Source organism: Haemaphysalis longicornis, unplaced genomic scaffold (genome assembly GCF_048455015.1).
Source record: "Haemaphysalis longicornis isolate Haplotype H1 unplaced genomic scaffold, Haemaphysalis longicornis Haplotype H1 scaffold_2, whole genome shotgun sequence".
Classification (NCBI taxonomy): Eukaryota; Metazoa; Arthropoda; class Arachnida; order Ixodida; family Ixodidae; genus Haemaphysalis; species Haemaphysalis longicornis.
In genome coordinates this window covers 13,361,643-13,375,721 of record NW_027526295.1, presented here as the reverse complement: position 1 = coordinate 13,375,721, position 14,079 = coordinate 13,361,643, and the positions used below count along the sequence as shown (strand labels likewise).

General features: G+C 48.1%; 1 protein-coding gene across 1 annotated transcript in view; it reads left to right on the top strand.

The window, feature by feature from the left end:
- Window positions 1-14,079, top strand: part of LOC144167833 (neprilysin-3-like) — a 193,218-nt gene that overhangs the window by 117,476 nt on the left and 61,663 nt on the right. Inside the window, exon 7 of the mRNA XM_077696993.1 lies at window positions 1,014-1,296. Within this exon, the coding sequence (XP_077553119.1) occupies window positions 1,014-1,296 (283 nt within the window). The remainder of the gene's footprint in view (window positions 1-1,013; window positions 1,297-14,079) is intronic.

The window sequence follows — 14,079 nt, the reverse complement described above, 5'->3', positions numbered from 1 at the left end:
AAGATGCGGACACTGAACATTTGCTGTGGACTTGCCCTTCATTGGAAGCGGCGAGAACAAGACACCTCCGAGGCACAGGCCTCCACCCTGGCAGACCACATGGCCTTCATTGATGGACTTGGGGACCCGATCATCGCTCCCTCCTTGCGTTTCTTCGCGAAACGGTGTTAATCTATACCTGTGACGTAGTGTTTATGCCAAGGGGCATACTATCGCAATAAAAAGAAAAGTAATGGAAGAAATGCCGCTACTATCATCGTCTGCAAGTTAGGGAAGAAGACGCGAACACTTGTCCTCACGGACTGTGCGCTGCAGCTTTGAGTTTAGACCTATTAAACCTTCTTCATAGACTTCATCGTTGGAAGTCCCAAGTTTCGTTCGTGACTCTTACAATTAGGCTTTCACTTAGAATACGTAAGTGAAAGTCCTCTGTTTTGCTTACATTGAGTGGTTTCCGCCTAGGCTTGCGTATATAATGGGCAAACTAGATGTGGCATGGAGAAGTTGCTGTAGAATATACCTGATATGACTTCAATGCGAGCTTGTTCTAGAAAACATTGGTTTGAAAAAAATTCGGTCAAGTACAATTATAGTCTCTCCTGATTTGTGTGGGGCATCGCCCTAGTTGGTGGTGGTTAAACTATAACATTAAATAGAGAAGACGTCAAAAGCGTGTGTTGCATAATGTATGGAAGCACAGTTAAGGGCCAGTTACCTGGATGTCAGCACGCTGGTATATGTGTGGTGTAGCCGGCGGGGCAAACTAACGGTTCGGCATGCCGGTGCACTAGCCTAACTTAGTCGTTTTTCACTTTTCCTCGTCTCCTTTTTTATCCGTCTTTTTTACACTCACTTCCATTCTTTCTCTTCCCCTGCACTCGACATTCCCCGAACTGAGTGGCATAAAAAGCTCAACAGTGTCTCCAGTGCTCTTTGTACCCTTATCCTACTGAATTACCAGCAGCAGCAGCAGTAGTTGGACGCTACTCCTTGCGTGGTACTCTCCCGAGCAGACGTGATCCAGAGTCTCATGTCCGAGCACGAGCTCACCTGGCCCCCTGTGAAGAACCCCACGGGCTCACTCCTGGAGCGGCTCGTCGAGCTGAGCTTGCTGCGGGGCATACACGTGCTCTTTCGTCTGGAGCCAGGCGTGTACCTCAAAAAGCCCGGATACTACGCTCTCCACCTGGGAATCAGCGTGGCGCAGCTCGAGTGGTCCCTCATACGGGCGCTGCTCATTCAGCAGGGCGCACTCTCCGCTTTCTTCAGAGGGGCGGCTCACGTCATCTCGAACAAGTAAGGCCACATACTATACGCCCCGAGCGCGGCCTGTAGGGGCGCCACTGAAATCCCCCTAGCGGCCCGTTTAGAAAGCAGGCGCGGGAGTCCGCGTGCCGCTCCCCAGTGCCGCCGCTGCTATTGCGGCGCGTTCACGACTGAGATTTACCGTTTGCGGGCGTTTGAAATCCATGTTTATGTGGAGCAGTCACTCTGCTCGCAAATGCTGTGTGTTTACGAGAGTATAAATGTTTCTGACGCGATCTTTATGTGGTATATTCGGTCTGTACAAGCGCCAGGTGTGTCTCATAGGCCAGCGTCGCGGAACCGGCGTATGACGGAGCCGATTGTAGTTACACTGTCCTGAATTTACTAACAGTGTCTCCGTAACCACAGCGTCCTATGATGTTCATGCTACGGCTATACACCTCGATTTAAATCCGTTTTGTGCGCAATCAGCGGAGCACTCATACCTGACAGCACGCCAGTTACGTTTGCCAATATTATACCTCAGATATTGGTCACCACCATTTACAAGCCAGTCTGTGTTAATTTCGGGAATATTCAACAAAAGTACGATGGACAATGCATAATTATACTCTCGGATCAGCACACGACCGAGTCGTGTTGTCGTGAGGTGAGCGCCCACAAACGTTTATTTGCTACATATATCCTCTGCGAGCAGCGCGGAGACGGTCTAAGAATATAATCCGCGTCCGCGACTAAATGTTTCTTCGAAATATTGTCATATGGCGCAGGGAGCCTGCAGAATGAAGCAGAAACTGAAATCAGAGGGCCTCATCACATGCCACACTCTTCCAACGACACCTTTCATCGCTTTCAACGCCCTACCCTGTATAATTCCAAAAATGCGTCCGCCGTATGATCAGCTGTTCGTACGGCGGAAAGTGAACGCGAGATTTGTGTGTGTGATTACTAAAACGTTCATTGCTTGATTCCGCTCCGCATTTGTACACAGCGTCCCCCCCCCCTCCCACCATGTCACGCGAAATAGCAGTGCATTTCGCGTATAGTTGGCCTATGGAATCCTACCTGGCTTAAGTTTCGACGAACGTCTTTAGCTATACAGAAGCTGCACTGTGTTTTTTTTTTCATTTTCGTTAGAGCTATTATGCTTCTTAATTCCGCACTTGCACAGCTTTTATTTTTCAGTGGTTTTATTACCTTCCCTTAGTTCTTGCTATATGGCGTGTGTGCGCCCATATTTAACGACGCACAGGCTTGGAATATACTTAACATTTTCGCAGGGTTTATATCTTATAAAAGGCATAAGTTATTGTCCGGGATTGGGTAATCACATCCCCGAAACATATTTTTCTGCGACGTATATATTCGAAACGAAGGCGCATTCGTTGTCCACGCTGCAAAATAAAGCCAACCTCTCATTGTTCCAGTATCAGGCCTAAACGAGGCGACAGTAGAATTCATTTGTGTTTGATGTTTTGGGGGTGACAGGGGTGATATGTTGCTACCGTCGCCGACGCCCGGAAGAGCGGCGACGAAGCGCGCAGAACTTCGTCCCCGGGTAGCTCATACAGGCCATCGCGTACTCTACGAAGACGCAGCTGCTTTTTAAGTGACCTAAACGTACCTTTTGCCTATAGACGTCACCATAACAATTTTTTTTAGGGTACGGAAAGGCGAAAAGAAGCGAAACAGAACCACAACACTGTACGAGCCCCTATCAGCCACGCAGCGCAAATCCCGTCAACACCACGGAGAAACGGCGGCAGGCGGCGCAGCGATCGCGAAGCTCGAGGCGTATATACGCGAATGGGTTACACTTAGAGAGCAGAAACCCGCCTTGCAACTATTGGTCGCGTGTGAACCTCTTTACGTACGATCGTTCCAACCTCGGATGAAGAAAAAAATGTTCTAGGGCAATGATTGGGGTCTTAAGACTACCAAAACAATGAACTGAAATATCTGAGCGCACCGCGTTTTATTAAAGCTTACTTCCTACACTACAGGTTCATTTCCCTAATTCCCAGCTTCCTCCACGTGATGAAAACCGAGAAAGAACGGCGCAAGTAACGAGGAAAGAGCAAAGGCTGTGGCTAGCGTTCCGTCCAGACGGAACGATATACAAGTGCTAAAGTTCCGTCCAGACGGAACGAAGTGCTGCGGGTTATCCTTCCGTCCAGACGGAATGCAACTGAGAGCTTAGCGCTCGGTCCAGGGGGAGCCGGTGTGAAATTTGTACAGTTCCGTTCAGGCGAAAGTAAAACCGGCTGATTAGACGCCATGCTCACTCTTCAGAATTGGTGTAGAGGTTGCGCCTCAGATAATGGCACTATTGTACCACGTTGGATTCCCCCCAGAATGCGTTTTTTGTTGCGTGGTTGTGCCAGCGTTTTGTAAAGGGTGCTTTCTTCTTTGTCCGGCAAGTCGGACCCGACATGTCTGATCCGACTTGTCGGTGCGACACGCGAGTCTGTGTCGGGCGACCGTTTTCTTTTGCATTCAAGAGCAGGACCCCGACAGCAGTGCCGGGCCAAACACGTCACTTGAATCGAATATTGTGATTGGTTCGTCCGACCTTAAAGTACTTTTTGTTTACGCTCAAACAGCTATTGTGGTAATTAGAGAAAATTTGAGTTTATTTTCCTGAGCATGGTGTGAACGTTGATTTCGCTAGACTTTATCAGCCAGGAGCCGTAACGTTTATGTATACGCAAGCGCATTGGAGCGCTTCCCATAAACCGGTGCATGACCGGCGATGCTGCAGCTTGGCTCGGGCAGGGTCACTCAGACTCGGGTTATGAAGCGGCGACGGCACAAAATCTATCCTCCCCGCTTTTCCGAATGTCATGCGGCAAGACTGTTCTTTGAAGCATAACCGCTTTCCCAGCGATGTAACATGCATCCACGTATAGATTACGCAGAAACAATTCTGATACGGTGCGCACGGGCTGTCTATTTGCATCGTTGCGGCAAATGTTAGCGCTTCTTTCGTCAACTGCAATGAGCACTGGTATTTTAAATTTTGCGACACAGGGTACAAAATTTTGGTACGGGAATATTGGCAGCGTAGCTGTTACCTTAACATCGTGTCCGCATCACTTAAACACATATTTACGTACTCAATTTGCGATTACGCGCCTGTGGAACTACGGTAGCCAGCGATCGTATAGTAACTGGCAAAAACAGGAACGGTTCTACCGACTGGCGCCGCGGTGTGTTCTTTGTTTTAATGGCGATGCCGGCTTTGATTTTTGTGTTCTACAACGAGATTACCTTTTCTGGACGTCTGTACGAAGGCTCCAATCCAGGTCAATAGTTTTAATTAGTAAATAACATTCAGAGAAAACCCAACTAGGCGCGCATTTTACACTTAGCTGCATACTTACAGTACAGTTCTGTACAGTTAATTATGCTAATTCCGACACTAGAGATTTTGTTTGCAAATTAGCACAGGCTTCGAATCTGGCCCACGATTAATAAAAAACAGGTGCCCGTACACGTCTGCAAATGGTGGCCATATACCTGAACGCATGAAGGATTCATACAACACAATGGAATTTTTTAAATCACTAACAGATGCAGGTCAGACCCACCACCTGCACTTACTGGTGCTACCTGCCGTCTGGCCAAATTATTTTCAAAAAATTAATTCACTAACGGCCTCCCACCCTCCCCGCTCCTTTATTGTAGCCTGGGTTGCTGCTTGTTGGATCGAATAGAGCTGACACTCTTCTCGTACTCTTAATGGTCCCCATGGTAGCGCCCTTGGTCTTTTCTTTAAATTTTTTGTAATGAGTTGGTTCTACTGTAAATTAGCCCATCTAGATTCGGCTAAATACACGCAATCTCACTATTTCTGATAATATCCCCTCCTGGAGTCGTGAATGGGCTACGGGATTAAAACCGGATGATCCAGCCTCCCTTCATATTGTCGACAAAAAGAATCCACTCACATTTTTACCCTTTTTCAGGAAAACTGTTGTCCGAAGCTCAGAAATGTACTTATTTAGCTATTGCATAAACTAGCAGCTCGAGTTGAAGTTGCATATAAACACCAATGTTTCCTCATCTTGTCGTGAAGTCTTTTTTATAAAGTATAAACTCACCTATTCTCCAGCAAAAGTTAGACGACTTTTAAACTTCAGTATGCCTGCATGGTCTCAGACCCCTATATAGGAAATAATGTCGAATTGGTCGAAAAGGCTCTAAGAAAGGCTGTGGACTTTATTTATTCTAAATATAATTGCACAAATTAGTCAAAGAGAAAGTCTTCACATCTTATATTTCTTTACTGTTCTGGTTTACAGCTATAGCCGCACAATACAGTCGCAGGGGTTCTGTTTCTGAGTAGAACGGACAATTGGGCTAGTTGCTAGCTGTTCATATTGAAGGTGGAAGCGCTCACAAAACAGGGACGAAAGTAACGAATTCCCTACCTTTCTGATAGCTATGATTCGCAGCATGTTCCCATGAATCACACAATATATTGCAGCAGCCTCGTGGTACAGTGTGAACTTCCCGCCAGGTCCATAGTGGTGTACCTTCCCGTTTGGCCGTTAGGCGGGGCTCGAAAGCAAGGAAGAGGACGATGAGTGGGCTACAGATCACTTTTCCGAGGTTGTGTTTCCGGCGCCTATGGCAGGCTTCTGCGAGGCCTGGGGTTGAACGGTGGTGTCGGCGCAGGGGTGGCGACGGTCGGCGGCGAGCGGTGGTGGTATTGCTGAACAGCAGCTGCGTATGAGAATTTGGGTTCCTCCAGCTGTGGCTCCTCTGTTGGCTCAGGGATACGTACCGCTTTCCGGACTTCTTCGTGTATCATTTCGGCGATAGACACCGTCGGTGCTGAAGACTGCTGCTGGCGGAATGCCTGGAGCTCCTCTCGCACGATTTTCCTCACCAGTTCCCGCAAATCGAGGCAGTTCTCCAACCCTGTCATGCAGCTTGCCTTGGAGACCATGGCTTCAGTTTGGAAGTACCGCTTCGCTGTACGCTTAAGCGCGCCTTCAATTGTCGTTGCCGCGCTGACGAATTCGGCAACCGTTCTTGGGGGATTCCGCATCAGCTCGTTGAAGATGTCCAGCTTGACGCCGCGCATGAGGTGCCGCACCTTCTTGTCGTCCGTCATGGCGGGATCTGCGCGCCTACAAAGACGGACCATATCCTCGGTGTACATGGTAACACTCTCGTTCTGGCGCTGGTTTCGTGCTTGAAGGGTAGCCTCGGCGTTTTCTTTGCGGTCACTGCTCGTGAAAGTGGCTATTAAACGCTGACGAATCTCCTCCCACGACGAAAGTGTGGATTCATGGTTCTCAAACCACGTTCGCGCGCTTTCCTCAAGAGACTAGTACACCTGTCGCCGCTTATGGTTATTGTCCCAGCCGTTGAACGTGGCGACCCGTTTGAAGTGGTCCAGGCAGTCTTCCACGTCTTCATTAGGCTCGCCGTAGAAGACTTTTGGTGTACGCGGCTGTTGCACCACGTACTGGAGAGGGGCGTCAGTCATGTTCGTGTTCACATTGCCGGTGTTGCCTCCAGTCTTATTGGTTGCCCGATCAGGTAGAAGGCCGCACTCCGCCGGCAGTCCGAGCAGGCGACGGCTGGTCCGCTGGTGAACGGGCGACACTTCGACGTGAACCGGCCTAGATAATTTGGGTATCAAGTACCCCGCACCTTACCACTTATGTAACGATGGTTACAATTACAAGGCAAACTGTGTTTATTAAACAAGGCGAACTTGTGCCCAGAAGCAACGAGCTCTGGCTAGCCTCAACCGTTTCCCGGTCTTCTTCCTCTTTCTCTTCGTTCGGAGCGCACTCCTCGTCCTCTTCCTTGCTTTCGAGCACCGCCTAACGGCCAAACGGGAAGGTACATCACTATGGACCTGGCGGGAAGTTCACACTGTACCACGGAGCTGCTGCAATATCCACAAACCACTATAGGTACACACAACATCCTGGACAAGGACTAATTTTTCTTCAACTGCGAAGTTTCTGAGAGAGCTGTACAGCTTCCTTTGTAGCCGTACAGCTGCATTGAGGTGGATGTCAAAGTTTCCTTCGTAGTCACCTCAGTGACCGTACCGAGACTCCTTCCCTAAGTCAATTTGAGTCATTACTTGCAATCCACCCTGTGTGGTGTGTATCGCGTCCTCACATAACAAGGCAGACAAGCAGACACACTCAACATAGATGATTTATCTAAGCTGCAAACATTTGGTATTGGGTTAGGTATGTTAGTTTAATGTTTTTAGTGGAACTTCTCTCGCGTTGAAGGAAGTATACTAGAGTATCTACACACGAAGTCGTGTTTCAAAAGCACTATTCTCAATGCCATTTAGCTTACCAAATTAGTTTACTAGATGCACCTTTGTCTGTAATAAGGTCATTCTTACCATTGAAGATAACAAGCCGTCATATAATGTATGCATCGCAGCAATTGAGCTCATTATAAGTGGGTTTAGACGTACTGAATTAGTCAACATATCAAACTGATTGTAACACTTCAACCTGTTCACTATGAGAATAAACAGCAAAACAGTCACTCACCAAGTAAAAAATGTCGCAAGATGTTCCAAAATCCTCACAGGTTCTTTGTTTACAATGAGGCAAAAAGAACAAACAATAAAGATTTTACCATGAAGCCTTTGACGTAATGATGCAGAGTAGATTACTAGCAATGTCCCTTCCTTCTGGTTCATGGTATAGGGGTTTCTCATGATCGTCATGCCACAAGTTTCACGTTTCCATCTCGATTGCTTCTCATTTTTACCATTGTACTCGTTTCACCATTTCTTGAAATAATGCCTGACCAAACGAACATTTATTAAACTTTTGACTACAGTACTGTTCACTATAACCCGTTCAACTGTAGTGGAAGGAAATCTGCTGCTAGTTTCTACGGGAGCTGCCCTTCAACGAGTGCAATGGCACAAAGGCACTGTGAATGTTCCATTATTATTTTGCTCAGCTCGCAAACAAGCTTATAAGTTACTAGTATGATTGCACAAACTGAAGGAGGCATGAAGTGGAAAATTGAAGTGATAAACTGAACAGAACATGGAAGTGCATCAACACACCAGTCCTGCCAGCACTCGTCTGCATCCTGCTCCTCTGCTTATATGTCATGTCATTGAATGGATCAACAGCGCCAGATAAGATCCACCAAAGCACTATCCTCTGTCGACAATGAATGAGGGCCTTGCTGCAGGTTACTTACAAGCGCAGGCATACTACTCACTGATCAGTGTGGGCATACCTTATAAAGAAGCTTCTTTACCTAAAAATTATCAGGCATTGTAAAAACTCTGTGTTATTAGATACCTTGGGACTAAACTACTTTCATGCATATAAGGCTTCAAAGCGATAGCTTAGCAGAGTTGGAGATGCACAAGATGCGAGCCACTGCTGCCAGCCCAGTCCGTCGAGTTCTGTTTCTTTTTTTCTTTTGAGACTGCTCAGTGAAAAATTCCACTGGCGGAATCCGTGAGCCTTCTATACTTGCCCTTCAACAAATAAATAAAAAGCCATAACGGCGCAACTGCGATGAAATATGAATGAGGAGGACAAGGGCTGTCATCAAACTCATCTCTCATGCGCAGCAACCTGACTTTCACTAAGCCTTCAAGTTAACTGAATAATCGAGCGACAAGTTTTTTTCCAGACCCTCTCGAGTGAACTTGTGCACGCTAATCATCCACTTGGTGTGGGGTCTTCTGAGCCATGAGTTGTGGGGGCAGGCGATTTCTTGCTTGCATGCCTGCATTAGGAGGGTTTTTCAAATAAATATATCCTTCCATGCATAATGTGGTCGACCACTTCTTTTCGCACAATATACGGGGGGGTCCTGTGTGTTTCCAACAGTGCTTACTGTTCTGAGTATTTGTAACAGCAAGCTTACAGACTAGTACCATAGTATTTTAACTAGCAGCTTTTTATGACGTGACTGGCTAGTTAACAAACCTCTCATTCATCGAACGGCTGCAGCTAGTTGTTTGTGTCACTGCCGCCTAGTGAGGGACTATGAAAGTATAGCCGTTTTGATTAGTGGTGCAATAGTGAGTTTTAAGCATGCATGCAACGATTCCGAGATTTTTTGGACTTGTGATTGGGCTAGAGCTGGGCTAGAGCTTGGAAAAATATGCAAACTATTTATGTCAGGTGCATGTTACAAGTCAGCGCCGCGGTGGGTCAGTGGCAAAGGCGTTGTGCTGGTGAGCCTGGGGTCAATCCGGCCATGGTGTCTGCTTTTTTCGTGAAGGCAAAAAGCAAAAACACTCATGTCGAGATTTTGGCATATTTTAAAGATCTTCAGGAGGTCAAAATTAACCCACACTACTTTACCACGGCGCGCCTCATAGTCCAAGTGTACTTTTGGTGCATTAAACCCACAATCAATCAAATCAATGTTAGCAGTTGACAGGTAGAAAACACAATTCATTTGCTTTTTCTTGCAGCAAAAACACATGCCCGCTGCCAATAAACTTGCAAGTTACTATAATGCCAATACCATCAAAGTACTCCTCGTAAAATCAAACGCTCTTACAATCACAGCTAAAACAGTCAGCTTCCGACCGTTCTAGTGCCCTTTTCCACTACTCCCTACGCTTGGCGCCAGTGAGAAGACAAAAGTGCTACACCCTTTCATTTGTGCTTCTGCACCTGGAATGGCAGCTCGACACTCAGCCCAATCTAGGCATTCTCGGGCTCAGCACGCCTGTCGGTTACTTTATACACAAAGCGCAAGCACATGAGCTTAGTGCAACAGGGATGGTGTAGTGGAAGAACCACGCAAGGCAGACCGGGACCATTGCTGAATGAAATGGGGCTTAAAGCTGTAACTGCGCGGGATCCTCCCAGATGATGATAGTGATTTTAAATAAATTATTTGAGAGAGAGAAAGCTTTAATGAATACTGAAGACGTTAGCCCCACAAATGGCATTGCTCGCTGCGTCAGATGGGGTGAACACAGTAAATGAAAAAAAAATGTGGAAAGAGTACGTAGAAGCAATAAATAAAAGGGAGAATGAAATATATCAGGAACATTTGAAAAAATGGCAGTAGTAGAAAAACAGATCTGAGGAGCTCAAAGTTATAGAACCTCGACCAAGCCTTGGTTCTTAGCGCTGTGTCAGCGTGACTGCCACAGTTCGCAAAAGGGATTCAGTTCTAAAAAAAATTCCCTCGCACTTCCCCAAGGGGGAGAGTGTGTAAGTGCGAATGCACGGTTGTTGATTGCGCGATTACGGTGGATATAGTGATCTTAATGAGTAGTCGAGAGATTACACACACGCACACAACTACAAAGAAAGATATTTCACTCGTTATTGCTGGTACCGTTGCCCGGTCCGCCATCATCGTTATCGAGATGCAGGACCAGCGACCGCTCTCGACGACGGCGCGCGCTCGACTAATACCCTCCCGCGCCACGCGGCCGCTACACGAGCGCCCTCACGCGTCGGAATGCGGAGCGCCCGCTACGCGAGCGAGAGCTCTCCCGCCCGAAGTGGAGAGGAGGCGCCCAACACCCGCAGTCACTGAGCGGAGAGAGGAGGAGGAGAGTAGCGCCCGCCGTTACGGCGAGGGCTACACGAGCGCCCTCACGCGTCGGAATGCGGAGCGCCCGCTACGCGAGCGAGAGCTCTCCCGCCCGAAGTGGAGGCGCCCAACGAAGTGGAGGCGCCCAACACCCGCAGTCACTGAGCGGAGAGAGGAGGAGGAGAGTAGCGCGCGCCCATCTCCCCCTGTTGCTAGGGAAGACGAGGAGCGCGCGCACCCGCAGCTGTTGCTATGCGGACGACGGCGGCGGACGATTCAGGCTTGCTTAAGAAGTGCATTCGCACTTAAAAGTTTTTTCGTAGCAATCGCACAAAAGTTCTTTTCGCTGTTTCGTGGTGGGTAGCATGCTGGGTGCAGTAGCACAAGAGACGAAACATGTTCTCTTTCATAGAGTATGGGCGGTCTGCATTCTGCAGCCCCCCAGCCTTTGCCTAAGTGTTTTGGAAGAGGGTGTTGACTTTGTGGAGTGATTTTTTTAGTTTATTTTCTGATATTCTGGTGTTGAATAAAGCTAGACCCTCAAGCTTTAGTGCATAGCCACAGCACGCGCTTGGTCATTCAAGAGCAGTCGAAGACGACAAAAGAGTTGGATGCTCACAATTACCTGACAAAAAGTTGCATTTCAGGTACACGTATTCACCTAAAAACACTCGAAGTAGACAAGGCTGCGGCTGGATGCCCAGTTCGGTTAGCCTCATCGATAAAGTACGCCGGCTACCTTAAAGGGACCCAGAAAAGTATTCGGGCTTTGAATCAAATGCATTCAGGTGGTAGAACACATAACCGGGGATTTTTGAGCCAAGTGTGAGCCCCATACGTTGTGCGTATAATTTGTAAACATTTTTTGAAGATCGCCTTTCTCAGCCGATCAGCGTGACGCCGCAGCAAGCCGACCGCGGCTGACGTAACGCCGACCGCGGCTGAAGCAACGCCGGTCGCGGCTGACGCAACGGCGAGGTGCCCCCCTGATTCGGCCGATCGTCAGCTGCCGGTAACGTCACTGCCATCGGCTTCCGGCTGCTTTTCCTTCTTCCTGCGCGATCCCGAGTGGGCGAAGGGTTCCGGATTTCGGCAGCGACGTTCCGATACGAGCGCTCCGCGTCCTCTGGGGCTGGATAAAATGAGTTATCCGTGCCACGTCGTTGGCTGCAAAGCGAGTGACTGGAGTGGTGTCAAAATGAGGCGCTCTCTGCCGAAGGATCCGCACTTGCGAGCTGTTTGGCTGGAGCGCATCGGCCTCTCCGAGTCGGCGGCGTCCATAAGTGCTCGTGTTTGTGGCAGGCATTTCCCGCCCGAAGCGTACCTCTACAACCTCGAGTTTGTGCGGATGAGCGCCGTGGGCATAAAACATCTTCATTTGAAGAAGGATACCGTGCCGACTTTGTTACTTCCCAAAACACGGGTGAGTCTGTCAGATTAACGGGTTATGAACACTGGTTATGAACACTGGTTATGAACACCCGCCCAATTTTTTACCAATATCGCGGGAGGGTCGACCGTTCCGTCGATGAGCTCCGTTAACGGCTGATGCTGTTAACTGCTGGTTGGAGGGCAGTGTGATAAGCGAGTAAAAAATCAGGGGCAGCCATCTGATCTTACAACAGCTTAGCGGCTACTCTCGTCGAGTTTGTCGTATCGCTCCATCAAACGGCGCTGATCGACCGAATGGTCCACGCTCCCGTGATATTGGTGAAAAATTGGGCGGGTGTACTGCACCCTTCACATGGAAACGATACCAAGTTCGGCCTCGCCGATTGCGTGGGCTGGACGGTTAACGTACATGTACAGTGCACAGCCACGTATGTATTTGGTCTTACCGAACACGGAAGAGCCCTCCCGCATTTTTCGCTGAATTCGGGGAGTGGGGTGCGAAAGTTCGTTTGTAAGACTTCGCCGAGTTTACTGGTATATATCGTGTCACTTGTGTTCGCGGAAGATGTCTGTATGGCAAGTAGAGCAATCATACGAAATGTTTTTTTGAAACGGGAATGCTGTTTTCGCTCAGCTCGAAAAATACAAAACCGGCAGCGGAACACACGTCGCAAATTATGGGGGGGGGGGCGGGGTCGGGGGGGGGGGGGTGCACGTACTGTAGCTGGAGATTGCTCGATGTTGATCACACTTGCAATTCGCACAATGCATCAGGCAAGCAAGGACTCTCAGAACACGTACCTAACAGTATCATTAAAGCTTCATATTCTGAATAGCACCGCGTCCAAAATACCAGTGAATGACTGCAAAGTTGCCTGACATTTTCCTAAAAGCTTCATATATGTAAACGGAGCAGAACTTCAACCCTGCGAACGCTACTCGCAGTTTTTTTTTTTGAGAGGGTAGAGTTTATGAACACAGCCTCCAAGGAGACAGCCCAATGCTGGCTAAAATTACAGGCTAACTATTACTGCAGGCCTTACTTGAAGTTGTACATGGGCAAAGACTGTTTGACAGAGCACAATGAATTTCAACGACTGCACGCAACAAAATGACATTTTTCTTAATTCAGATGGGACAATTTGTGACTGATGTCATGCAAAAAACAGGCGTGCAGATAGTATCATTGCAGGCAGTTGCAAGCTGGAAGTTCATGTCGTACGTCGACGAATACATGTCAATAAGTGAGGGAGAAATTTACCCTTGCTTCTAGACATTTTCACTACCACCTCCGCATTTTTTTTTTCAAAACACAGTTGGCTCAGCAGCAGAGTCAAAGGCCAGCTGATGTGATGACCCAGGCCTCTACCTCTCCGGTAAGAACAACATGTGATGCATGTAACTGGAGCGTGCTTTGAGAAGAACCTCCACACAGCCACTTGTGTGTTACTCAAAACGCAGATACCTCAGCAGGGGAATCGAGGGCCAGCTGTTGTGATGACCCGTGCCTCTACCTCTCGGGTAAGAAGTATTCGGGCTTTGAACAGTTGCATATAGATTATGCAAGTATTTATGAAAAACCATTAATATCGATGTTGTCTTACCTGATTAAAATACCACTTTTGTTTTATATTGTTACGCAGGCTCAGGTGCTGGTGATGCAAGTGCCTGGAGCAAGTGCGAGTGCCGCTGCAATCGGCCCTGCCCAGGTAAAAGCAGCTCCTCTGATGCCGCTAGCCTTACTGCCCTCGATGGTTTGTACCCCCGATCATACCTTGCCCTTCATTTTTCCTTCAACTTACCCAATCTAGCATTTCATTTTCTTCGACTCCCAAGCTTCTGAAGTGTGTGCTGCTAAATGGAGGGCGGTGTTCGTGGTGTGTAGTAACT